The 27,726-nt window shown below is 40.2% G+C and overlaps 1 protein-coding gene across 1 annotated transcript in view; it reads right to left on the bottom strand.

Annotated features, from left to right (window-relative positions):
- SNTG1 (syntrophin gamma 1) overlaps positions 1–27,726 on the bottom strand; it is a 213,324-nt gene that overhangs the window by 25,434 nt on the left and 160,164 nt on the right. Inside the window, exons 13-16 of the mRNA XM_057736980.1 lie at positions 23,281–23,397; positions 22,029–22,100; positions 6,391–6,543; positions 1,534–1,626 (exon numbers count right to left, since the gene is read on the bottom strand). Coding sequence (XP_057592963.1) covers positions 1,534–1,626; positions 6,391–6,543; positions 22,029–22,100; positions 23,281–23,397 — 435 coding nt within the window. The remainder of the gene's footprint in view (positions 1–1,533; positions 1,627–6,390; positions 6,544–22,028; positions 22,101–23,280; positions 23,398–27,726) is intronic.

Genomic DNA, 27,726 nt, shown 5'->3' with positions numbered 1-27,726 from the left:
CCCTTGGTGTCCCGATTTCTGAGAAGCCTGCCTTGAGTATCCAAGACTGACATATACACCCCTCCATGTCTCTCAGTCGAGAGGAAGTATTCGATAAATATTTATTTACAAATACTGCTGAGGTGTCTGTTTACATTGGAAATCTATTAATAGGTATAATTTATTAACGCATACATGCAGGTGTAAAGGAACAGCATGCCAGAAAATCAATACTTTTAGTTATGGGTATTATATTTGTACTGCAACATCATACCTCAACACGTTAGTGAGAAAAGCTTTGAATGACTATTTTATTCCAAAGAACGTCTTTGTCAAGGACAGGTTTGGGGCAGTCTCATGTGAGGCTCATCAAAAGAGCCACAGGCACCTGAAATCCCATAATTAGAAGAGTATTCATTTCGCAAAGGTAACACACTGCAGGTCAAATCTGACCCATGTATGTGCTACTTAATTCCCCAGTGTCGAATATAAAGAAACACTGGTCACCTTTAGATAATGTGGGATGGTGTTTGACAATCTTGATTGCTGGGTCATGAAAAATCATAAGATCTCTGAACACCAACCTACGTCCGACTTGGCTGGGCCGAGCTGGGCATCTTTCCCAAGGTCAACACCCTCCTGCTCTCTGTACCCTCTGCCCTACTCACACATTTACATCGCTCTCGCTTTGTTTGCATTTGTTTTTGAAAACCCTGTACACAGCTTAATTTCTAAGTAAAGTATAAGTTTCCCAGTAAGGGATGATTCATGAATCCTTAAATAGTGAGAAGGAATCTATCCATTCACTTCTCAGATCATACTTTGATAAGGAGAAAGTGGGCTGGGTCTAAGGAATGGATGTCCTCGTGGGGGGTAGGGGGATGCCTTCTGTGGGGACCAGAGCCCTACGTCAGGAGCTGCAGCAGTGGAAGGAGACTAAAGGTGGGTAGGGGTCCCCTGAGCTTTCAGACTTTTTGGACATGACCGGCTGAGAAGCGCCCTTCTCCATTCGATGTGAAGGGGATATCACTCCCAGAGACACATCGTTTGTGGGAAAGGTACCCAATCAGACAGCACAAAGCTGACGAAGTCAAGTGTTCACAAGGTTACGCTCCCTGGCTGGAGACCCCAAACCCCCAAATTCCTCCATCCTATAATTCTAACATATTACCTGCAAAACTAAAAAATAGGTTTCCCCATTTTGATATTGGAGAGGCTGACACAGGAAAATAACAAAAGAGCACTTTGTTTTAAAAAATAGTTTTGAGAGAAGAAACTTTCCCTTCATTATGAGGTCGTACCTTTAGTAAAAGAGGAAAAATATGTGTATATTATACATACATGCAAAGGTAATACATATATTTATCCAGTTACGTGTTTCGGCAACTTGTGTTTTTCTATAGACAGATAAAGCACAGTTTATCTCCTATTAATAAAATGAGGACCTTCAATTCGATCCCCCAGAACCAGGCGGAGGGCTGGCCCGGGTGGAGGCGAGTCCCCCGTCACAGCTGAGGATGCCCGCCGTGCCCCCACGCTCGCCGCGCACAGTACCTTGGTCGCAGCGTCAAAGCAGATGAAGCCGGTGCTGAAGTCAATGGTGAGGCCCATCAGGTGACTCTCCAGCACACACGCATATGTCTTGCACTGGGCAGAACAGAAGACTGTTACTTTCACGTGACAGACTCTGTGTCGGGGCGAGTAGCCCACACTTATCAGACTGCATCACAACCCCGAGATAAGCTCCTTATGCAACAGCCAACTTCATTTCAGCAATAACCGTGTAAGGAAGCAGGTGGTGTCGACATCCTCACGTTCACAAAACAAAAGCTGAGTGGCTGCTGACCTGCCCAGGGAGCCAGCGGACCAGGGGACTCCTGGCTGTTTCCAGTCCTGCCCAGTGACCTTGTCTTCACCTGGTCCCACACTGACACCCTTCCCTACACCGACAATAAAACTGTATACACGTTGTCAGGCGTAGGCAAGATTATGTTAAATTGTTATATTCCGTCGCTAAATATCATAGCATTTTTATTAAGCTAAAAGTGAATTATTAAAGATTAAGATATCACTTAAATTCTTGGCATATCAATTTCATCGACATTATTAAAAAGAGAGATCTCAGGCACACAAACATATAATAACCAGGGCAAGAAATACAAGAAACATCTTGACCTTAAGAGTTTCTATACATTCATCGATGTGGGACAAGTTATGTCCTAAAAACATTTACCCTTCCTATTATTTGTGTAAACCTATTGATTCTTTGAAATCAATAATTAATGATTGTTCACACTGAGATCAGATTAAATTATAATTTTATTTATATATATATTTCGGGCAGACTGATAAAATACAGATGCTGAAATACAAGAATAACAGGTAAGAAATACACACTTGGGGCTTATATGAAACAATGCATATTTATACCCTTACACCAGTTTTATTTGCATTTAACTGCAAACTGAAGTGGGATATTCAAAGCAAGAAAAACACTTGTAATTCACACACAAAGGGGAGAGAGCGGGAGGGAGAGGGAGAAAGAGAGAAGCCAATCTCAAGCAAACATTGGACACCACTCCTTACATCCTACCTGTGTTTATAATGCTGTGTATTAAGCTGTGTGTTATAGCATCTGACTGTAATGATGCTGAAGGCATCCAGTTGGTGCCACCACAAGCTATATTCATGCATTTAAGCCCAATTTGCAGAGGATAGTTATAACCAGGCCGCATTATTCATTTGGAGTTAAGTTTTTCAAAAGAGCAGATTAGAAAGCAAATTTAATGGGCCTTGTAAGTTCATTTTGGCTGTAATTTTATTTGCTTAATATGTGACCACTGTCCATGCTTGCACCCACCCATTTTCACTTTATTAAAACCACTATCAACTTAAGGAATGTCCAAGGCCATTTCATTTTCTCCAATTTAGACCTAATTGTTTGCTATTTTCAAGTCACATTATTTAAAAAATACATGTCAGGTGAAAACACCTACAGTATCGAACATTAAAATTTATCTCATTAAGAACAGAATTATGCATTAAATTACATTGCTTCAATAATCATTAAATTGAAACATATGATATAAATTGAGGCCCACTGAAGTTTTAATCTATGATTTATAGTCTTAATAAACATATGTAATGAGTATACTAGTATGTTTTAATATTGAAATGCTTGATTTATTATTTAATTTTATGCTTATTTTATAATAAAATTGAATTAGAGCTAGGAAAAAGCAAAAAATAGCTAGAAAAAAGCAAAAAAAATATAGCTAGAAAAAAGCAAAAAAATTCCTTTTTAGGTAAGTCCAAGCTAGAAATATTTTGAAAGATTTTTTCACAATTATTATATATTATTATATATAATTATTATATAGTATTTTGCACAATTTTATATCTTACTACACAGTATTTGAAGATGCATCACACATAAAATGATTTTTTATATGCCCTTTTGGATGACAGCTAACTGTCTGTAGCTGGATAAGACACAATGAAAGGACTTTCTAGGTGGTGCAGTGGTTGGGACTCCGCCTGCCAGTGCAGGGAACACGGGTTTGAGCCCTGCTCTGGGAGGATTCCACATGCCGCGGAGCAGCTAGGCCCGCGCACCACAGCTATTGAGCCTGTGCTCTAGGACCCGTGAGCCACAACTGTTGAGCCTGTGTGCCACAACTATTGAAGCCCACGCACCTGGAGCCTGTGCTCCACAACAGGAGAGGCCACTTCAATGAGAAACCCCACACACCACAATGAAGAGTGGCCCCTGCTCGCGGCAACTAGAGAAAGCCCGTGTGCAGCAACAAAGACCCAACACAGCCAATAAATAAATAAAATAAATAAATAAATTTATAAAAAAAAAGACACAATGAAAGAGTCTGAAATAATAACATTAAAAGAAATCAATTTTTGAATGGGATACACTTCTTCACAAAAAAGTCTTATATTAATAGGGTTGTATTAATTCAAATTGAATTAGTGTAAAGTAAACAACAATTGTCTGTCCCTAACCAGTATTATTCACTTACTTTGGGAAAATTGTTCAGAAATTGGACAAATAAAGGTACTAAAATTACAGTAAATTAATTAAGCTTAACTCTGGTACTTTCAATACTAGGAAAATGTAAGATATACTTCATGTAAATTGTCACACTTCTGTTTCAATGATCATTACATTTCCTATTGTCATCCTGGGAAGCAAGCCTAGATTTTAAGGTGTTAATTTAAATGACAACGTAGGATGTTTAGAAATACCTGTTTTCAGTGAGCTATCCCTCACATAAATATATAGGTATTTATATCAATACTAAGTACATTAGAGAGCAGAAAATATTTAAATAGATAAAGAAATAGATTAGAAGCTAGAAAATGTTAGGGTGCAGTCCTGTTAATGAAAACCAATTTCAAAATAAAAATAATTTAATTTATTAATTCTTATTGTATTAGTCAATTTATTAATTTCCTACTTTTATGCCTGTTTCACAATAAGACATAGGTGCCCTTTTTATTTTATTTCTTTATCAACTTTAATGGAAGTGAAAATATTAAGAACACAGAAGTAAAACACATAGGCTTCTTCAGGTAAATATATTCACATTCTTGAATTTTGAAAATAACAGAACCATAGTGTTCAGTCATTGATTATTGATTTCTGGTAGAACAAACAAGGGGAAATTATAAAATCTATAAAACAACCAAAAGCTAAAAAGACATTAAATATTTTTCTTTGTACTTACTATATGCATCTGAAATTTGTATTGTGAATATGTAAGGTGCTAGTACAAAGACCCGCGTTACTCAGGACATCAGCTTAGAGAGTGTAAGGTCCACATTAAAAAAAAATAGTAAAATACAATGAAACAACATTTTATCTCTATTTCATTTCTAAACATCAGGAGACATGAAATCTTAAATTGAAACCAGCAGGTAGAAATTGCCATGTATTTGTTTCCAAGTGAAGTGTGATATTCTAGGGAAATGATAATCAGGCAAATCTAAACTATCAAAATAAATAACAAAAATGCCAACTCCTGTACAACTTTATACAATGCTTTAAAATTGTCTTAGGTGTTGATACTTGGAATACAATAATATTTAAGATATTTTTCATCTTTCCCTTTTGATATTAAAATATTTACTGGATTGAAAATTATTGAAACAACATACCTCAGTTACTGTAACATTTTTAGATACATGCAGATCAGCAGAATATTAGAAAATGTCAATTAAGCAATGAAAAAAGTGAAAATAAGTCTTTTCCTGTTCTATTCTCCTCATTGTTATATCACACTGGTGTGACCTGATGGGTTAAATATAGAAATTTGTAGCCAGAGAAAAGAAATTAATACATGTCACAAATGAGTTCAATATAATTGAACGACTGTGCGTCCAAGTTCCCTGTTACAGGCAGGTAACCCGGGATAATAACGCCACACTGTCATCATCACACATTTTTCAAAATTGTGTCCGTGTGTCTACTTAGGTCCTGGCTCTATGTCAAGTGCATCACAACTGTTCAGTCTTTCCCTCTGTCTCTGGTAGGGGCCACTTAGGGGTCGGCTGCAGAGCCCGTTCCCTTTCATGGTCCTGTGAATCGTACAGGCTGCAGGTTTATGACATTTGGTCTAGATATAATTTTACACTTAAGAGACAAAGTTTAATAAACATCTGCTGAGTACTCATGATATACAAAACGCCCTGTACTTCAGCTGAGAGATAAATAAAACAATCCCTGGAGACCTATGACTCAGCGTGGGGATGTCACGCACACCTGACTCCAACACAAGCAGAGTGTGTGACCTAAGAAAACGGATGAAAGAGACACTGTGTTCAAATGGTGGGGTGGGGGGAGGCGTGAGTTTGAACAGGATTGATGTGGAAGGGGCAGTGGTGGGCAGAGGGCAGGGCTGACTGGAAGTCAGGAAAATCCGCCTGGATGATGTGACCTCTGAAAAAAATCTTCAAATTCCCCATGTGGTCTTGAAGGGTAGAGATGAAGAGAAGGCTTTCTAGCAAGAAAGAGCCTAGAAAGTGAATAAAATCATTCAGGCTAGAAATTAGGAGGCTGTGATTGGAGACCAGGAAATGGCTTTGTAAACAATTAATTAAAATAAGAGCATTTTCTACTTTAGATTTAAGACAGAGCAGATTCTAATTAAAGTTAGAAATATATTTTTGATGATTAGTAGGAAATAGCCCAGAAAGATCAAATTGTAGAAAAATTAAAATGTTTTTCAGAGCCGTGTTGCACTTCACTTAGTAACAGTGGCTAATTATTGAACATCTGAGAAGAAGGTCAGGACTCACTGAACAGCATTTTTATGCTCATTTCAATTTATATCAGAACTCTAGGGCAGTGGTCATACATCTTTGGGGGGTCACAGGTCCTCAAATTCCACAGACTCTCACCTGTATCCGTTCCACTTCCAGAAAGGTGGCTGTTTGGAACGCTCTCTCCCACTGGGCGAGGTCAGAGTCTAACTCCACGGAGAAGTAGAGGTCCTCCCCTGACTCGGACTGCACGGTGAAGCAGTGTTTCCGCCGGTCCAGCAGGTCACTGTCCTGATGAAAATCAGGAGTTACACAGCTGGCACAGCCCAGTTGTACTGACGGGGCCACCCCGGGATCAGTGCTGACCAGTGGGTGGTGGGGATGCCCCAGTCATAACACAGCTGGCACAGCCCAGTTGTACTGGCAGGGCCACCCCGGGATCAGTGCTGACCAGTGGGTGGCAGGAATGCTGCAGTCACAAGGATTACACTCTATGATGTCACTAACTCTTCATTAAAATGGTCATAGCAGATGATTTCCAGTCCTCAAAGTCTACAACTGACACATTTCTTCCCTGAATTGACACTGAAGTACGTCCATAAAATAGAGATTAGGATTTCTGGCTTCAACTCTTATTAGCAAGGTAACTACCAAAGCATTAAACGCGTGATATTCAATTTCTTACTGTGCAGATGGATAACACACAGTTTCTCTTTTCCTTACAGAGCTGTGAAGAGGATGAAATTAAGCAGTACTTACCAATGTATTTGCAAATTTAAAGAGCTTTATAAGCATCGTATCTTTTATTGAGTTGATTTCTATACCCTTAAACTATCACGGGAATATTTTTCTACACGAGATATGAAAAAACTGAGTGTAACATGTCTCAGAAATTTTATTGCTTTTTTAAAAAATACACATTTACCTTACTTATGTAACTATATTTCATTAAGTCAAAAAGACTTCGACATGGCAGTTTCTCGGTCTTACTAGAAGTTTTCAAGTAATGTGTTCACACATTTATATGTGTAGCAACTTCAGAGATGCTAAAAGGTGAAAAGAATGCAGCTAAGAGTTGATGAAAAATTATAAAAGAGAAAGTTGGGGAAATGACTCAGAATATTATAAATCTAGTTCCGTACATCACAGAATGAAAAGGATATTTATGTCTTATTCACCCAATATGACCAATGTGAAAAATAGCTTGAATTTTAAATTATATTAACTCAATAATTACATAACTTTGACTCTTTTGTGCTATGTAGAAATACATTAAAAGTAGGTGAAAGCAATATACACGGATGTATTTCCATTTTTATAGCTACGTCAGATATCAAGATATTAAAATTGCTTTTCGAGTAAAATGTCACTGAATACCTGCCAAAGTAATTATTTTCAAAGTTATCTAGCCTTTAAATTATTACTCATATATTCACAGGTAAATCTCATGATCTGAAAAGTAAAAATTTCAACATCTGAAAAAAGTAACTGAAATAAATATTTACAATTATTATTTTCAGATTAAAAGATAACTCAAGATATTTTAGATATTAAAAAAAATCAATTAAAATCAATCCAAGTGAACACTCTGTATAATATAAGTCAACTCATTTTGGGGGATTTTATAGTAGTTTCCTCATCTGGGAAAAGAAGGAATAAAACTTTAATATTCCTCCTTTTCCCTGGGAAACTGGAACCCTTGATATAAATGGACATAACGGCAAATTTCAGAAAAAAACAAAACGCATATTCTGCAGATACAGTCTCTAAGTTAATCTTTACAATAACCCACCAGAATAGGCTGTAATCTTCCTCCCCTGAGGAGGGAAACAGGTCTTGAACGCGTCGGTCTCTATTTTGGAAGCTGTTTGGCCCTAAGGATTCAGATCAGATCTGTTTGGGAGTCACTCAGCCCAAGTTCAAATGTCAATTTTACCTCTTATTTCCATCTCTCCTAGAATCAGGACAGGCGTTTCTAATAAAAGGATGATGCACCTGCCTGAAGTTTTTGTAAAGATGAAATTAGTTGATATACTTATATCAATATATTGGTTAGAAAACCGACATGTATATTAAGTGCTCTGTTAGTCACTAATATTACACAATATCACTATTAACCACAATATCACCAACACTAATATCCACTATTACTAAAAAACTGGATTGGATCAGACTCCAAATCCAATGTACGTTTCAGCACACACACACACACACACACACACGATGACGCTTATGGTGGAAAACAGGCCGTATCGGATGAGTCAGGAAAGCTCCATTTCTAATAAAACTCACTAACAGTGTCCACAGTGAAAAGGAAACATGCTTGTCTCAATGTTTATTATCCAGGCAAGTTTGACCCTTCTGCCCTTCTCTAGGCAGGGTGTGTGTATGTGTGTGTGCGTGCAAGTGTGCGTGTGCAGGCACCCATACGGGTGTGTTAATTCCGTCCCAGCACATCACATATACTACAGAATGCTCTTACAGACTTTAGCCATTATGCATTCTGAGAAAATTAAGGCTTACAAAGGTCAAGTGACTTAAACAAGAACATAGTCTAAAAATTCAGAGATTCTAGAATTTAAGGTAAAATATGTTTTAAAAAAATATACCTGCCATTCACAATTTTTTCTGACTGTTGGCATTCGAACACATGTTCTAAGATTAGAATTCTTAGGTTCAGAAATCTATGGGGGTGTGTCTTAGATAAAGTGAATTTGGGATAAATTCCTCCAGACCAGGACCTTAGCCAAGTGGGAGTTTAAGAGAACAACATCTCCCAATAAGCATCCCACTTACCTGATTCAGATGCAAATACTTTCACCTATCAGCAAAGCCAAGGCTGTTTCTCCAGGGCTCTAGGTGGCGGGGTGGGGGGGGGTTGGGGCGAGTGGGGGGTTACACTGACACAGCCTGCCCCCTGCCCTCCAACCCTCCCTCTGTCACAGCCTTGATAACAATTCCTGTGTTTAAATCTATCCACGCAGCCCACCTCACACTCCCTCACTAGCTTAATATGTGTTAGATTTAGCTTTTGACTGGAAACAGGAAGGAAGTTCCTACTTACAAAAAAGGAGAGTTTCAGTAAAGACAACTTAGCCCATGTGGAAAATTGCTAGGTATCTTCAAAGGGAAAAATGCTTTTTTATATCATAATGTTTAAAAAAAAGTATATGGCATGTAAACACAATTATTAAAAGAAAGTTTTTACTCTTGTATCTGACTTGCATTCTTGATTTCTTATTTAATATACTTGAATCCATTCTCATTTATTTTGATTGAAATCAGCATTTTCCCTAAGACATTATTATTGAAATAAATAGAAGCATCACTACAATAAATTAGCATAATAGCACCAGAAAAGCAAACAAACAAGAGACACACAAAACAATAACATTAATTTCTTATAATATTATTCAGGGTTGACTTTTGATATTGCCTATTGAGATTAATGGTTTTAATTAATAGTTATAAGCTTCATTTTCTAGATTTCAATTCTAATATTCTACTTCTGAGGATAATTATATCATATTAAAAAAACCCCTCAAATCCATACTTTGAAATCCAAAGAGTATGATTTTTAGGACAAAGGGCTGTCCCATAGAGGGGGAAATGCATTACTTGTTCCTATAAACGTGGACATTGTAGGGTCAGTAGGAATCATAGCTGGTCATTTGGTCCTGCCTTTAAGAAATAATCCAAACACTCCCACCTATAAATATTTCCAAAGAATGAAACTCTAATTCTCAGTCTTTAATACTTGGTGAGTGAAGACTGTTCTTCAATCTCCTAATATTTCTTTTTTGAAAACCGAATCCCTCACACTGCAGTTTATACCAATTTATTCTTAATTTTTCTTCAGATGCAATTGAAAACAGGTGGTCACCACTTTTTAAACAGTAACCTTTTATATCCTTGGGGACAATTATCAAGTCACTTCTCAGCTTTCTCTTTATGAAACCAAATGAAGCAAAGTATTTTACCTTTCCTCACGGGTACCATGCTTTAGCTATATAATAGTCTTAGCATCTCTCCACTGAAACCAACCCGCTTCTTCCTAATCCTTCAAGTAGTAAAAGAGACCAGCTAGCCAGGAAGGACGTGTCTGGATCTGACCAGCAGGAGACATAAAGGGGGTTCTCATGTCATCTAAAATCACACCTCTCTTTCTGTTCCCCGGGATCCTGTATGAGAGCCGTGTAGGGGAGATGTAGAAAGTAAACATCACTGTGGGGGTATCTGGCCAGAAAACCTCTCATAAAAATGTGTCCAATTAATCCTGCACATTTTGTCAGGTGAAGGGGAGGTTTGGGGGCCGAAACGCCCAATTAGTACTCATGAATACAGATGATCTAATCTCTGGCCCGGCTTCTGGGTAATCTTCTAAAGAACAGCTCAGGATAAAACAGAAGCTATTTACAACCAGGACCATTCAACGCTGTCTTTTTTTTCCTCTTTTTTCTAGTGTTACTTCTTTTTAAACAAATGCTACTAGCTTTTAACTGGAAATATTTGGGGGCAGCGTTTTGGACAGCATTTTGTCGCAGCCACCCACGCCCACGCGGATATTCAGCTCCTGTCCAGCCAGGGCAGCACCTTGCGGTTGTGTCGAAGCACTGCTGTGGGTGGAGCCCGATCCCCGAGCATCTCTGTTCCCAGACACTTGTCCTGAGTGGGGATGAGACAAGTCACAGTGTGAACAAGGAAACCTCAATCATAACAGGTCAGAGGTCAGGAGATCCCGTTAGTGCTTTTGGGGGCACCAGCCCCGGAGGCAGTGCCACGTCTACAGAGTGATGAGAGGGCTCTTTAGGAGGTGCCATTGAGGAAAGGCATGAAGGGAGAGAGTAAACTACTATTTAGGATACTTGGGGGGCTGGGTACAAGGTCAGAGAAGCAGGGCTGCTGTGAGCCAGAGCGGGACAGAGGAAGTGGAGCTGGTTGGTGGCAGGTGGCAGGCGGCTGAGCAGAGAGCAGAGGGTCGGGTGGGCCGGGTGGTCCAGGCCACGGCCCCCTGCAGGTGCCTGAAAGCTGACAGCTAACAGGGGCAAGTTATAAGGCAGGAAGATAGGTGAGAAGGTAAGAGGAATGCATGGCGGCGTGAGGGTGACGGGTTGTGGCGGCGGGCAGGAGGCATTTGCTGATGTGCCGGGTGTGACAGGCAGCCTGGAGGCTGGCGCCTGTGTCCTGGACGTGAGCAGATGGTCAGGCAGGCCGTTAGGGCGGGGGCGTTTGGAGTGGGGGGCACGTCCCTTGGAGACGGGATCAGACGTCCACGTGGAGTGTCCAGCAGCTGGGATGTAGGGGAGAGCTCTGAAGAGGTTCTATCGGTCTATAAATGGCATGGAAAGCAATGGATTGCTTATTGATTGGGAAGGAAGTGAGGACCCGTGAAGGCCCCTTAGCTGCACTGGATCCTCTGAGTAACTCAGGGTCCTCTCCCATTTTTCTACCTAATAGCAAAACCACCAAAACATATTTCAATAACAAATTTGCTTCCGTGCATACAAAAGTAAGCTTATTGTCACTTGTATACACCTGTTGAATAGAAAACAGGTCATGTGTTATACACACATATATAACAATGAATAATTTAAAACTATATAAAATGGTGCATACGTATCCACATATATACACTAACGAAATATGCTTTAATATACATAACTGTTGGAAAATAGACATTATAAAAATAATTGAGCATAACAGCTCAGAGCCCTCACTTACATCTGGAATGAAACACACTCCCCTCTCTGCTAATGTATGTAATTCTTTTCCATTCCTGACTTTTAACAAACTGTATGCTTTATAATGTTCATTGAATCACTTTATGTTCCTATACAAATAAGATATAATCACAGGATGTTTATACCTCTGGTTTTACATAAATAGAAAGCAGACAGGTATTCTTCTGTCCAAAATAAGTTTTTATTTCTGCAATCAAATTTGATGAACTCTTAGTGAATGACTTATAATTGATTTATTATACAGCATGTATTGTATTAGCTCTCAAATTAGCAGATCAATTAATTAATATATTCTATGTCAATTTATGTTTTATTTAGATGACTAGCTGTGACTTTTGTTTACTTGAAAGCACTTCCCCAGAAAAACAGAAGTATAGGGGGGAAGACAAACCAGACAGAATGAAGTTTAAATACGTGTTGAATTTTATCCTATTGTGTGTACATGTGCCATCCTTGCAGATGGCGGGGGGGGGGGTGGGGGTCTGTCCACAGCAGGGCGCCTGCCATCAGAGGCGCCGAGCCGGGTGGAGCTGTGAGCACCCCTCAGCCTCCCTGCCGTGTGCAGCCCTTTGCTTCCATGAGACCAGGCCCAGGGTGCTGCTGCAAGGACCAGCGGTCACACCCGGAGGCTGGTGAACCGGGGGAGACAAGGCTGGGCAGGCGGAAGGGGTGGAGAGAGCAACTACTGCGTCCTTGGCTTGTATTTCCTCTGCCTGCTCTCCCTCACCTCCCAGCCCCTGCGAGCCTGAGGCCCCACCCAGCAGAAACAGGGGCTGAAAATGCAGCCTTGAAAGCACAGCACCTCACAGTCCAGTCAGAAGACTGCGTCTGTTCGCAGTGCTTTGAACTCAACCACGTAATTTCACACTGTGTGACCAAGCTCAGTTCACCAGCCTTTTGTCCCCAGGTCAAGAAGCTGAGGCCCATTAAGGGCTTGTTCTACCAAGATCCCTGACATGATGTGCACATTCTGCATGAGACCATCAGGAGAAGACGATTGAGTTCACAGTGTTCGAAATGGTTTCAGCAGGTCTTTAAGATGAAACTGCCGGTTACAAAAGCACCCTTTCTGCAGAAGCTGTGCGCACGCCTGCCCTCCTCCCTCTGGCGCAAAGCTAAGCGGGTGGGTGGGTGACTAGTAGGAATTGCAATGATGAAGTCGATTACATCCTCAAAGGAGGACTCCTACTCGAGGGCAGCGGAGAGAGCGCAGCACCGGGGAGTCAGCAGCCAGGCTTACGCTCCCACTTCTGCTGCTGGCTGTGCAACCAGACAAGAGGTCCGGGGATGACGCCCACCTGGATGGAGGCATCCGTGCGTGGTTTCCACGTGGGACGTGGTGCGAGAAAGATGTGCCACTGACTGAGGGCCTGGTCTCTGGTCTCTGGGGCCCGAGTTCTCCTGCTGTGACGTGTGTGGTTGTCATGGGGCTGATACCACACCAGGGACAGGTGACTTTGAAGAGTCACAGTGATCGGTGATCTCATCCCAGGGACAGGAGTCCAGCTGCTTCATTTCCAGCTCTTGCTCAAAAGACTGTCCTCTGATTCCAGGGACGGAAGGGACACCTCATTTAATACTTATGCGGACTAAGGTAAAACCCATCTAGCCCTTTGCGTGCGCTGGAAGGTGGTATCATTCAGGAAATGGGATAAAGTACAGGAACGGCCTTGGAGGATGTGACTAAGGCCACTTTAGGGTGACACACGTTTCGAAAGCAAGCCAGAGACAGAAATCCCTAACGTTTATCCATGCTTAGGAAGCTCCCTTTCTTAGCATACCTCTTCATACCGACAGCCTGAAAGGTAGTTATAATTATAATTCCTGACATAACGGTGAGAATTCTGAAATAAAGAAGGCTAAGTAATTTACCAATGACTTATTGCTGGGAATTATTGGGACCAGAAATCAGGCCCAGGCCACCTACTGCTGACTCACATTGTAAACACACCCCTGCTCTTTCTCTCAACCAACTGAGCTGGTAATCATGTTAGTATGTTATGTAGAAACTAAACAGAGACACGTAGTACATGATGAATGGCTGAAGTACACACACACTGTAGGGAAACAAAGATAAAACTAGTAAAGTTACCTATTGAGATAAAAGTAACCATAAACCTATTGCTAAGAATTGTCTTAGTTCCTATTAAGTCCATATGCCATTCTTAACAAACAGGAAGAGAATGCCCAATTTGTACAGTAATGCTACAGCAAAACTAAACTTTATTCTGTGTTTTGACAAAACAAAAATATATCAAAAAGTTAGTTGTTGCTTCCAAAACATCATAACCAATATTTCCAGCTCAGAAAACCACACAAACACATGCACACGCACACACACGCGCCCCTGTAACTATATCTAGGTATATAAAGAGAATATTTCACAGGAGTACATCTTTTCCCTCTCCATCATTTTTTGTTGGCCATAACAAAATTGAACCTTGATGAAGAATTTTCTCAAAAAAATAGATTTTTTTCTTTAATTAGGGACACAGTTGATTTTGACAAGATCCAACTGATTGATAGATGTAATCCCAAAGGTAAAATTTAAATGTTCCTAATTTTGTTATTTAGAAAAATATACGTTAATTGAAAACATTTTGGATATTTCAGAGCCAAAGACTCTTTTCATTACAGATGTGATACAACAATTTTTAAGCTGCCAAACTGAAAGGGGAAAAAAAATAATGAAATCTAATCATATAAGTTAACTTTAATAAATCAAGTTCGTGTATGTATTAAGCAACGAGAAAAACCTGACCTGCTCCAAAGTCCATTTCTAACAGTGAGTCTTGACTTGCTCAGTAAAACCAGGACAGGCTAGTAGGACGGAGCAGCCTGGTCCCAGAAAGTGGGGTCCTTATGTGCAGCTTCTGCACAGCAGTTGAGTAGCTGTCACCTACAGTTCCTCTAGTCTTCACTTTCGGGACGGTGAGCGATAGGCCTGATCCATTCAACTCTTCAAATATACAAAGGATAAGGAAGCAGAGGTGGACAGTGCTCTGTGTGTGCCGCTGAGCTTCTGTAAGAAACACCGTCAACCACAGAAGCTGACGTCATTCTAAAGAGACAACTAGCAAGATAACAAGAACGATATTTTTCTTGATAAAATAATTGTAACAGCAGAAAACTGGTACTGCAAACTCTATGCCCCCGCATCATTAAAAAAAAAAAAAAGAAAAGGTATTCCAGACCAATTTGAAGGAGATTTCAACACTTTCCTGCAAGGGTCTGACATCTGGTTTCCTTTGGTGTTAAAACTGTATTTTCACATTTAAAAACAATAATATAAGCTTTTGCAAGGTCAAACAGTTTTAAGATTTCATACAATAGTAAAGTTTCAAGGTAGAAACTTTCTGTAAACAGAAATCGAAAAGTATTAAGTCTAGAAAGATTATGGAAAAACTTAAAATAGACCTGAAGGAATTTAAACTGAATAGAGGATTACAAGTAATTCTCTTCTTAAGGGATGAATCCTTGAGATTGGCACCAAATTGATTTGGGCAACAAAACCAATTTTCTAGCTTTCTCCTACATGAAGGCTCTGTTCTACTAACTGCCCACACAAAATTTTACTAACCAGCAAATTCTTATAGAGATAGATTGTCACTTATTTTAAATGCTTCAAAAATATTCAACTTACTCATATTTTATAAGTATTATATAAATTTTTATTTGGAACATGCTAGGAAGGTTTTCCTAACATGGTTATACTGTCATATTTTATTAATATTATTGGAGTATATTAAATTTTTAGGATTTTAAAAAGCATCACTCCCCAGAGCTTATTTTCAGAAAGTTAGGCTGTGCTTCTCACACAGGTTGAAGGGGAAGGGAATTATGCAACAGAAATAATTCATAAATATTTTTGAAAAGAAATAAAAGAAAATAATTCATAAATATTTTGCTCTTAGACCCACTTACATGGGGAAGGAACACCGCCTAAACTATTAGATATTGAAAAATATGGAGAGAGGATTTTGGTTTATTTGGAAAACAAGATTAAATATCTTTCATGCATTAAGTCCTTAATGAGAGGAAATGACTGAATCCTTTTATTACTGCATCCTGTTGCTAAGAGACATTTGGTTGAAATAAGGACCTTGAATTGCTTTGGAAGCTTCATGAAAACATTGTAAGCCTGTACTTTTTATAATGAAAAGGACAAACAAACATCTGAGGAACCATCAGATAGGTTACAGAACCCCTGTACAATTATCTAAAACACTTGACAAATCCATGCTTTGTTTACATCTGATATAGAAAATGCAACGCAAATGGTATAATTTAAGGAAAAAAATAACAATGCAAGAATGATGCGGATGTGTCTGTCACTACATAAGGACAAATGGAACTGCTCAGAAACTTCCAGAATGAAAAGAAAAGTACGCCAGAAAAGTGTATCAAACTCTGATGCTTTTGAGCTTTCAAGAGCGTAAATACATCAATAAAACAAATTTTTAAAAATGAGATATAAGTAATTAGTACTCTGGGACTCGAAAGATGTTTTGGAAAAATAGAAATAAGTACTTTATACAACAGCTGTGCATCTGTGGACCTCTAACAGAAGAGTGGGTATGTACTAGAATGCTAATAAATCCAAGAAGATGTTAAGATAAAAATAAAAGATAAAATCACATTTTTAGCAATGAGGATCATTGTATTTCATTAAAAAAGGAAGCTGGCTGTGAAGTGGGGGCTGGGGGCTCTGCACAAAGTCACTTTCCCTCTGATCTGCCTTGGGCATTTCCAGAAGACAGACCTCAGCATCAGGGGAACCAGGGTTCTCACCAAGAGCAGCAACACTCTGAGTCTGCAGTCTGTGAAGCCTCTAAAAACTCAAAGAAATGTAGTTCTATTACTGGAGGGAAAAAATAAAAGATATTTCAAGAAGTTTGGATTTAGGAAGTGATTTTATGGCAATTTGATTCTAAAGCAGCACATTAAAAAAACCAAGAACTGGAGTCACTTAAAAATGATTATAAAATGTAAAACAATAAAGTTTTTAAGAATAATTGTTATTTAAAAAATGAAAAGGGCTACACATATGTTCAGAAAATGCAGGGACACGTCTTTTCTGCTAAGATGGGCTCCCTTTCAGAGCCTGAAAGGCAAGCGTTCCTACACACAGCGGCCTGGGTCACCCACTTTGAATGACACGCGAGTCTGCCCTCCCCGCCCCTGGTCGTCTCCACGTAGGATGGGAGGGACACTCGCTGTTGTAATTGCTTCCACATCACCCACGTAGGGCCTGTCCTTCTCTCACCAGGAGGAATCTGACCACTGGACTTGCCCTCCTAAGTCCAGCTGTAGGATGAGATCCAGGCCACAGAGACGGGGGTGGCCTCTGGGAGCAGGTGACACTGGCCCAGTTACTTGTGTTTTTCCCTCATTCTAAATACTCACTTTTGTTACTAATTTTATATTCCTACTTTTGCAATCTTTTTATTAATGAGGCCCCCAAACTGAGTAAGTGCCAGGTTCCACAACATCTGGACACCCCTAGGGACTGACACCCACACCTGGTGCTTTATGGTAAAGTGTGTCCAGTGTGGCCCGAGCGTGGCCTCAGCTCATTGTCTAGGCCACTGGCTTTGCCACTTTCTATAAAATATCTGCCCTCCTTCTTCCTGGTTCTGCCAAAAAACAACAGAATTCTAGTTTCTGTTTTTTCCCATTTTTCTCTAATCTCCATACCATTTGGGTTCCCCTCTGACTGTTCAATCCCAAATCTGAGAGGTAGCATCTGTGATTTCTACCCGACACGTCAGTAGCCAGATGTGCACACCGCCGAATGCTCAGAATTCAGGGCCACGGCCGGAGAGCACGTGTGCATCGAGAGCATCAGGGTGGAAATGCCAGGGTCGCCGTGTGCAGAGGGGATGAGATCTTCTGCGGGGGGAGCAGCTGGCCTTAGATAAGGGCAGGGATGGGCTGTCAGGACAGGGCTGCTGGGCTGTCTGCAGCCCCCCCCCCGACTGAGGGACTTTGTAAGTAGGGAGTAGGGTCATCACTGGGGACTGAGAAGTGTGTGTTGATTTTGAGGGAAAGGAAGGAGGTTTACCCTGGGTTCCACTGGATTAGGTCAGAGGACAGACTAAGAAAACCCTACGGGGCAATTATGAGGCAGAATTAAAGGCTCTCTTGAAGTTCTGGTCTAGAATTTGAAACATGGTGTCTTTTTCCAGCTACATTTGGCTACACTGATGGGTTAGAGTCAGAACTCGGGCTGTCCGTTTTGCAATGTCAGATAAACAAGAGCAGTGGCTGAGGACTGGCCTCTGCCACCGGTGGCTGATATGAGAGCGACGGGTAACATCTTCTTCATAACATCTTCTGCTCCATCCCTGCCCCTGCCCGCCCCCACCTGCCCAGGCCCTTCGTGGAACTTGTCCTCTAGACCCGGATCTTTGCGGCAGCCCCTGGGTCACCTTCTCTGCTGAGCCCGTCCCACCTTACCGTGGAGTTAGAGGACGTTTTCACAGTGCTGAGCATTTTTACTTGTAAAGGATACACACTTCTTTGTACACCTGGGTGAGCTCACACATCCCCCGCTGAGCCCGGAATGCTCCCTCTTTCTCCCTGTTCACCAGACTCCTATTCCAACCACAATGCACCTTCATGAGCTGAGCCCTTTAACAGTCATTTACATATCAGTCTACCTAAGGCTTCCTTCAAAATGACCTTCTAAATCCCTTCCTCAGCTGGGCTTTCTGTGAGCTCAGCCCCCTATTCACTTGTGCTGAATCCCTGACCCCCAGTGCGGTGCTCAGCACATGCCGATACTCAATGAATATCTGCTAAACGAACTCATAAATAAAAAGGCATTCACAGACCAACGAATGAACTGCTAATCTCCACAAGCACCTGCACTTTCCTCGCCCCACTGAACAGACGGAGAGGTGGACAAGCTCACAGAGCCCGACGCGTCTGCAAAGGGCAACGCATGGACGTGAGAGTCACCACCCGCTGCCACATCTGCTATTCTGAACCCTCTCACTCGCGTTTCTTTCCTACTTATCAACGCTGACGGCGAGAGACAAAGAAGCCAGAGTACAATGCTGGTGAGCACAGACTGTTGAGACAGGCTGCAAGACGCACGTCTTTAGCTCTGAACTTTCCTAGCTGTGTGACCTTGAGCTATGTACTTACACTTGCTTTGCCTCTGTTTCCAAATCTGTAAAATGGGAATAACACGAACTGCCTCATAGTGGTACAATAAAGATAAAATACATTATTATATAAGCACTTAGGAAAATACCAGGCATTGCACGTAAACGATTTGCTGGATATCTATTACTGCTTCAATTTTGTTGTTACTGGTGTAGTTTTGTGTCAGAAGAGAGTGGGTTTTCCAGATTAGTGGTCCGAGGCCAGGTGTTTCGTGGTCCAGATCACTGAATTGTGCCTTAAAATGTGCCTTATCTGAGGGACCCCTTTCTGGAGAGAGAGGCCTGCCCCTCGCACAGCTGCACAGGACTGTTATGTGGTGGCAGTGGGTGGCTGGGTTACAGAAGATGCCCATTCAGACTCGCTCCCCAGACCCACCCATCTGAGCCTGGGCTCCTTGGGAAGCCAGTCATCATCCAGGCACTGATCTGCAGGCTGGGGAAACATCCAGTTTGCACTGAGCCTACGTTCACGCCTCCATTCTTGTGCTACATGAAGTTTCCCTTTGTGAAAGACAGATAACTTTGTAAGTCAGGTGTAAATCCAGGAAGCACAGACGTTCATGCTGCCCTCACAAAGAGAGCTTCCCTATTTACATAGAATAGGTGACAGCAGATGCATATTATTCAGGGTCTGAAAATATTATCTCCAGGCCTCATAACCTAGGTAAAAATTTCCCCAAAGCAACTAATAGGCTTAGAGCAAATTTTATGTGGAAAGATCAATGATATGTGCTGTTTGATTTTAATTTGGGTAGAGTGCTGATACGTGGGCACTTTTCAGATACTCACAATAGCAGTATAAACTGTTATGGCTTTTCTAAAGGCAATTTAGATACAAAAACCTAGCCTCTTGACTATATCAGGATATTTTCAACCCGCGATGTCCAAAACTCAGAATTTGGATTGATGGATATACTTTGGAAGTTACATAAAAGTTTGTGGGCAGAGATCAATTCTTTGCTCTCTTCTTTTGTCATCTCGTTAAGCAAACATCTGTGTCACCCTAAGAAAAATGTAAGCTCAAGGAAAAGGAAAGCAGGGCTTTTTCCGTGTTTGTCTCCAGCCAAACTTGGTGCTTAGCTGATTGCCTGGTAAGTAGCAACACTCAACAATTATCTGTTAAATAATCAAAGAATGACTGTTGTGCTGTGTCTGATAGAACAAATGGGGAGGTATCCAAATGGCAAAATGAAAGATTGGCTAATAAAAATTGTGGCCGAATGATGGGATGAATAAAATATACTGACAAATCATATTTTTTGAAGACTATTAACTGACGTAAAAACCTCATCATAATTTACGTGAAAAAGCAGGTTCAAACAATATAATGCTAACTTTGCACAAATAATTTTAAAACAGGGAAATAACATATCGAGTGTTTATGTGGGGTGAGGCGTAATTCTTAGTCTCTGCTTTAAAATTCTCCTTACAGACTACATCATTTTTGAAAGCTTAAAATAAAGACCATGTAGCTACTTCGAAATAATTTAAGGCTAAACAACAATATAGAAATGAAGGCGGGATTACTGCTATGAAAATTTACATTAACGTACGGACAGGACATGGACAAGTAAACTGACTGGTAGGGTAGTATCTTTCTTTATCTTTTCTTTCTCCTTCCTTCCCTCCCTCTCTTCCTCCCTCCCCCCTTCTTTCCTTAATCTCTTCCATTCTTTCTTTTTAATTCCACTTCTTCTTCTGGTAAAAAATTAGAAATCTATCTCATTAGTTATTCTGGTAGTTATTTCAAAAAACTGGGGCTGGGTAGCATCTCCTTTTCTTCAGATGCTGTAGGAGGTGCCAGAGCTGCTTTACTGACAATAAATTCAAGTGCACTGGAGTTTTTCCTCCACCGTTAGCCCCACAATAGAACCCTAACCATCCACAGTGATGAGCGAGCAATGGACCACATTTTTCTTCAGCTCCTGTGATCTTGTGAAAGTCAGCTTTAAGCTAGGGTTCTTCTGGGGGGAGGGAAAATTATTCGCATTTTTGAGGTAATCATATTTTCTTTGTCTCTCTGCCTTCAGACACTTTTGATTCAATTCATTATGTTGTAAATGTTCCAGCAATTTCTACTCTGCTGAGTCTAACTGGAAGAGAAATAACTGACATAAAACACAAGAAACTTAGTTCTCCTTGGTTACACGAACAAGGTCAGCCTTAACTAGTATGTGATATCAATCTGTAGTACTTCCAAGCCTACAGACCCCATATTGGAAAGGAACGAGATTATTATTTAAGTTTTACAAATTATTCCTATTTTGATTCTTAAAAATGGCCACAAAAACTATCTGGAATTTTACAGAATCCTCGGTGACTTCCTATTGCAATAATCCTGTGCAAAGCACAGAAATCTACTCAATTTATGACAGTTATATATTCGTTTCCATACCCAGAGCGATAAACTCACCATGAGATTTAAACATATTTTAAACATACCTTTCTCTGCATATACCTTTATATTTTCCACATTTTCTAATTCCAAGTCTTATCCAAATCTTTCTCTCCTGTATTTTACACAGCAAATAAAACTATGGCAATAATTGAGGCTTAAATTCAGACTATTTCCAGCTGACCTTCTATTTTGTCCTCAAAGGACTCCTGACAAACCTGTCCCTGTTTCCACCCCCACCTCCTTCCCTCAGAAGGAGAGACCTTGGAATTTGATTCAGAATTATCTAAGCTGATATGCATTTCTCTTCATTCTACCTTTTCTCTCACATGCTTTTCTTTTCTTTGTCTTTACCTGGCATTTTCCTTCACATCCATACATCATTTATTTTCATGAACTACCTATGAGCCCAGAACCCCGAGTGGCCGAGGAAAAGCCATCACAAGCATCGTTGCTTGCTGGTCCTACCTTGAGAACCTTGCACATGATCTCATAAACTGAAAACGTTTTCTCTGCTCGGGTCCAGTCCCATGTGGTCACCTTGAAAAGGTAAGAAACTAAGACATTATTTGTTTTACAAAGATGGGCCCTACTTTTCTCTTTATTTATACACTATGGTGCACACGTGAAACTTCCACACATGCACTAGGCAGCCTCTAAGTTGTGAAGTTTTCCTCCTGGAGGTCCTTGACCTTGAACAATGTTTCTATTTCCTCTCTCCTAAGTTTTACATCATTTCTCTTCCTCTTTCATCAGATGTTTTTCATGACAAGCAACAATTTCCCTTGGCGCAGTGTCTTGATGTGTTTTAAGCAGCGTGTACATTCTCTCTATGTAAATACTAAGTCTTGCTTTTTTGGGGGGAGTTAATATTTTATATGGAGAATAGAGCCAATATTTTGTGGTAACTGTAAATGGGAAATTCTAAGTGTTCCTATTTCACACATGTAATAGTTTTTTCTCCGTTTACCGCCTGTTACACACAAAGAATACAAGATACCACATCGTCCTGGCTCTGATTGTTAAGAAAGACACAGTTTCCATCAGGAAGTCACTCTAAGTTCTGAGCGTTGTGAAGCACTGCAAAGACGCTGTTTCACTTGTTTGTGCTGGAACATGTGTTAGTCTGTCCAGTCATAAGAAATTATTCAGAGTAGGCATAATATAAAGGTGTAAATATTTATGTTTTTTCCCGTCTTTTGGGCGATTTGAACTTTGTGTAGACATAGATACTTAAAATTACAGCAAGTCTAATCTGATCATTCCAAGACCCTATGTAGTGTTAGACCTGCAAGTGAGTGGTCTGGCATTTCATATTTATAATCAAAAATATTTATTGAGAATCTACTGTTGTATAAGGTACATGTTTCCAAAAGCAAGACCTTAGGTGCAGCAGGTCCCCACACATATTTAATACGAAGCCAGGTAACGAGACACGGCACGCCTGTGCCTCACATGCAAACACGTTCAGCCTGTCATAAAAGCCGAGACAGAAACGCCTTCCAGGATTGTCAAGGGCTAGAAAGTCAAAGTTTAACGCCAGAACATATATCTTTCGCAAGAAAATTTCAGAAATATTTGTACTGTTTTCTATTTTTTTCTATATCTTATTCTCAAAATATCTTGGTAATATGCCATCTGTTATTAAGTTGACGTCACTGTACTGCGATAACATGGGAAAATATGGGAAAAATAAGGAATGTTGAACAAAAACACTTACTGGAGGTGCCAGAAACTTGTACAGACATGCGCCCCGGAGGGCGAGAAACGTGGGCGAGTACACGCGGTCCTGGAGCGGGTCTTGCTCGCGCACCTCACACCAGCCCATGTAGACGATCTGTGAAGAAATGCAACATGAGTACCTGTCAGAAACGCCTCGTTTCAGGTGCCTTGTGTGGATTTTCGTATCTTGTAGTATCTTAATTTTCTCAAAAAATTATCAGTTTGATGCAAGAAAGTATATTAAGCAGATTTACTTTCAGTAAATGAGTATGAACCACTCATAAGCTTTTATGTTTCCATCAACATTTATCAACAAACATGTTACATGCACAGAAACAATAATTCGGTTGATAACATCTCTCAAGAGAAAGAATGAAAGCTGGAATATCACGGAACATGAACTTCAAACCCTCATTTGATTCAGATAAACTACAGCAGTGATTGGATGCACTCTCGGGTGGAGTAAAAGCACTGCAGTAAAGCCGTCAGGATGGCAGGTACCCTGGAGGCAGGTGATCGGCGGGAGGGGAAGAGCACAGGTGGGAGACAGAGTCCAAGCTGCTGACCGTCCGCTGTTCTTGACCTGGACAGTGGTTACACAGGGGTTTGGCTTTGGCACAATCAAGCTGTATGTTTTATGAACTTTCTATACAAGTACCATATTTTACAAAACTTCATTTTAAAAATAGCACACAATGTGTATTTTTAACAACAATTTTATAGCAAACATCTTAAAAATAATACGAGTTTTATGAGTTTATAGGAAAAAAGTCTTCCAACAAATATAGTTAAATCACCTTGTCATTCTGGGGCCATTGCAATGAGATAAAACTTTAACTATTGTGAATTATATCACCTTAATCATTATATTATTTCTTAATCGTCGGTGTTTCTTTTTAACTCAATTTGATAAAACTTACAGTTTCCCTATGTTGATGACTTCTCTGCATTAGCAAGAGAAAAAAAGAGACTAAAAGTGAGTCCATAAGCATGAGAGGAAATATCTGAGCTTCCTAAGACTGTGAAGTTAAGTTTGCCGTCTCTTTCCACCTCTATACATTGCTGGAAGCTGAAATATTAAGAATGATAGACTGATATTTTCAAGAATTATCATTAAATACAATTTTATTATTTTGAACCGAGTGTGGCTTTGAGGAATGAGCTGAGGATGCTGCTCATGGGATGTGTAAGGGATATTTCTTCATGCGTGTTCTTCAGCCAGAGATCAACTGTGTCACTTTCTATGCCGGGGAAAGGGCTGCCCTCAGTTCTGCAGAAAGGTCAGAAGGCACTTGCTGTTTTCCTCCGTTACCCTGACTCCCGAGGAATGGTCGAGGAGACATGCATTTTCAGGACATTCATCCCACACTGGTCGCAGCAAATAGTAACTCTAAAGGAAAACTGTCACTTAATCTTATTTTAAAAAAAGAAACAAATGAGCAATAGAGGCATAAGGATATTTCAAATAGACTATTTTAGAAACAAGTAGAATTAAAAGAAAATTGTTTCCTATACACGCGAAATGACAAGAGAACTGCCAACCATGTATCATACACTTTTCGGATAAATATTTTGAAGACTTGCCTACTTTTTCAGCTTTATTGAGGTATAAATTGACAAATAAAAAAGTAAGATATTAAAGTGATTTGGTATACACATGTATTGTGAAAGAATTCTTCCCATCTAGTTAATCAATACATCCATCATCGCACATATTTATATATATATAAATATAGATTATGATATATATATACACATATGTGTGTATGTATACATACATATGTATGTATGTTTGGTGAGGATATTTAAGTTCTAATCTCTTAGCAAATTTTAAATATACAATACAGTGTTATCAACCATAGTCACCACGTATACATCAGGCCCTCATTACACGTGGAAGTGTGCACACTTGTACCAATCTCTCCCCATTTCCTCCACGCCTAGCCACCGGCAAACATTTTCTACCCTGTTTCTATGAGTTAGACTTTATTTCTTTTATTCCACATATAAGTGATACAGTGCATTATTTATCTTTCTCTTTTAGCACAATGCCCTCAAGCTTCACCCATGTTGTCACAGACGGCAGGATTTCCTTCATTTTCATGGCTAAATAGTATCCCACACATATGTGTGTAGATATGTATATGTGTATATATATAATCTCACGTCTCCTTTACTCCCTTAACCTGTGGACGGTCTGCTTCTGCATCTTGGCTATTGTAAATAACACCACAATGAAATGGGAGAGAGGGTATCTCTTTAAGATCCTGTTTTCATCTCCTCTGAAAACACACCCAGATGTTGCACTGCTGGATCCTAGGGTAGCTCTATTTTTAGTTTTTTGAGGAACCTCCATACTGTTTCCCATAGTGACTGCACGAGCTTATGTTCCTACCAGCAGTGCACAAGGACTCCTTTTGTCCACATCCTCGTCAACACTCATCTCTCATATTTCGACATTAGCCATTCTAATCAGTGTCAGGTGATATCTCATTGTGGTTTTGATCTGCATAAACTTGCCTGTTTTCAACTACATGTGAAAACATGCTCAATACATGAAGCCTGTACTGCATAGCAACATTTTATTCTTTAATTTTTGATCATTTTATTTTATTTTGCGCTTTATTTTCTTGTTTCAAATAGACCTTATTTTTTAGAGCAGTTTTAGGTTTACAGCATCATCAAGTGGAAGGTACAGGGATTTCCCGCAGACCTCCTGCCCTGATACCTCCACACCTGCATGCCTCACTCACCATCCACATACCCCACCATCCACATCCCCCACCAGATGGCCCATTTGTTACAATTCCTGCTCCTACACAGACATGATCACCCCAAGTCCGCAGTTTACCTTCAGGGTGACTCCTGGTGTAGTAATTCTATAGGTTTTAACAAATGTATAGAGATGTGTACCCTGCACTACGGTGTCATACAGAATACTTTCACTGCCCTAAACCCCTCTGAGCTCAGCCAGCTCCTCCCTCCCTACTCAGCCCCTGGAAACCAATGATCCTTTTACTCTCTCCGTCATTCTGCCTTTTCCAGAATCAAACACTACGTAGCTTGTTAAGCCTGACCTCTCTACTTAGTAACACACGTCTAGGTTCCATCCATGTCTCTCACGGCTGGACAGCCCATTCACTTTATCGCTGGGTAGCACCCCTGTCTGGATGTACCCCAAGTTACTTATCCTTTCACCCACCGAAGGCCAACTCAGCTGCTTTCAAGGTTCGGCCATCAGGATAAAAGTGCTCTACACGGCAATGCACAGCTTTTCGTGTGGACAAAGGTTTTCAACTAATTTAGGTCAATACCAAACAGTGTGATGGCAGAAATGTGTGGGAAAAATATATTGAGTTTTGTAAGACACAACCAAACCATCTTCCAAAGTGACCGCGCCATCTGCATTCCCACCAGCACTGAGTGAGATTCCTGCAGCTCAACATCCGCACCAGCCCTTGGTGCTATCAGTGTCTGGATCTGGCCCTTGTAACAGGTGTGTAGTGGTGTCTCATTGCTGTTTCAGTGTGCATGTTCCTCATGACAGATGATGTGGGCCATCTTTTCATATATGTATTTGCCATCTGTATATCTTCTTTAGTGAGGTATCTATTACTGTCTTCAGGCCACTTTTAAATTGAGTTGTTTGTTCTCTTATTGTTGAATTTCGAAAGTTCTTTGTGTATTTTGGATAACAGTCCTGTATCAGATATATGTTTTGCAAATATTTTCTCCCAATCTGTGGCTTCTCTTCTCATCCTACTGATACTGCCTTTTGCAGAGCAAAGCTTTTGCTTTAATGAAGTTCAGTTTAGCAATGATTTCTTTCATAGATCATACCTTTGGTGTTGCTTCTAAAGTTCAGCACAATGTCCAAGTCCATCTTCATTTTCTCCTAGATTTATCTTCTAGGAGTTTTATGGTTTTGCATTTTACATTTGGGCCTGTGATCCATTTTGAGTTAATTTTTGTGAAGGATGTAAGGTCTGAGTCTAGGTCCACTTTTCCCCCCCAGCATGTGGATGTCCAGCTGTTCCAGCACCATCTGTTGAGAAGACTATCTTTTGTCCACTGTATTGCCTTTGCTCCTTTTCCAAATATCAGTTGACTACAAATTTGTGGCTCTATTTATGGTCTCTCTACTCTGCTCCATTGATCTATTTGTTTATTCTTTCACCAGTACCACACTGCCTTGATCACTATGATAGTAAAATTTGAAGTCAGTATTAGTTCTCTGAATGAGTTAACCTCTAGTATTATGTTGGCCATTCTGGGTCTTTTGCTTCTTTGTAGAAACTTTAGAATCAGATTGTCAATATCCACACAATAACTTGCTGAGATTTTGATTGGAATTGGAAACACAATAATAATTCTTATTTTTTTCTTTTGGTCACAGAACCCAGCTTGTGGGATCTTAGCTCCCCGATCAGGGATCGAACCCATG

Source organism: Hippopotamus amphibius, chromosome 5 (genome assembly GCF_030028045.1).
Source record: "Hippopotamus amphibius kiboko isolate mHipAmp2 chromosome 5, mHipAmp2.hap2, whole genome shotgun sequence".
NCBI lineage: Eukaryota > Metazoa > Chordata > Mammalia > Artiodactyla > Hippopotamidae > Hippopotamus > Hippopotamus amphibius.
This window is presented reverse-complemented; position numbering and strand designations above follow the sequence as displayed.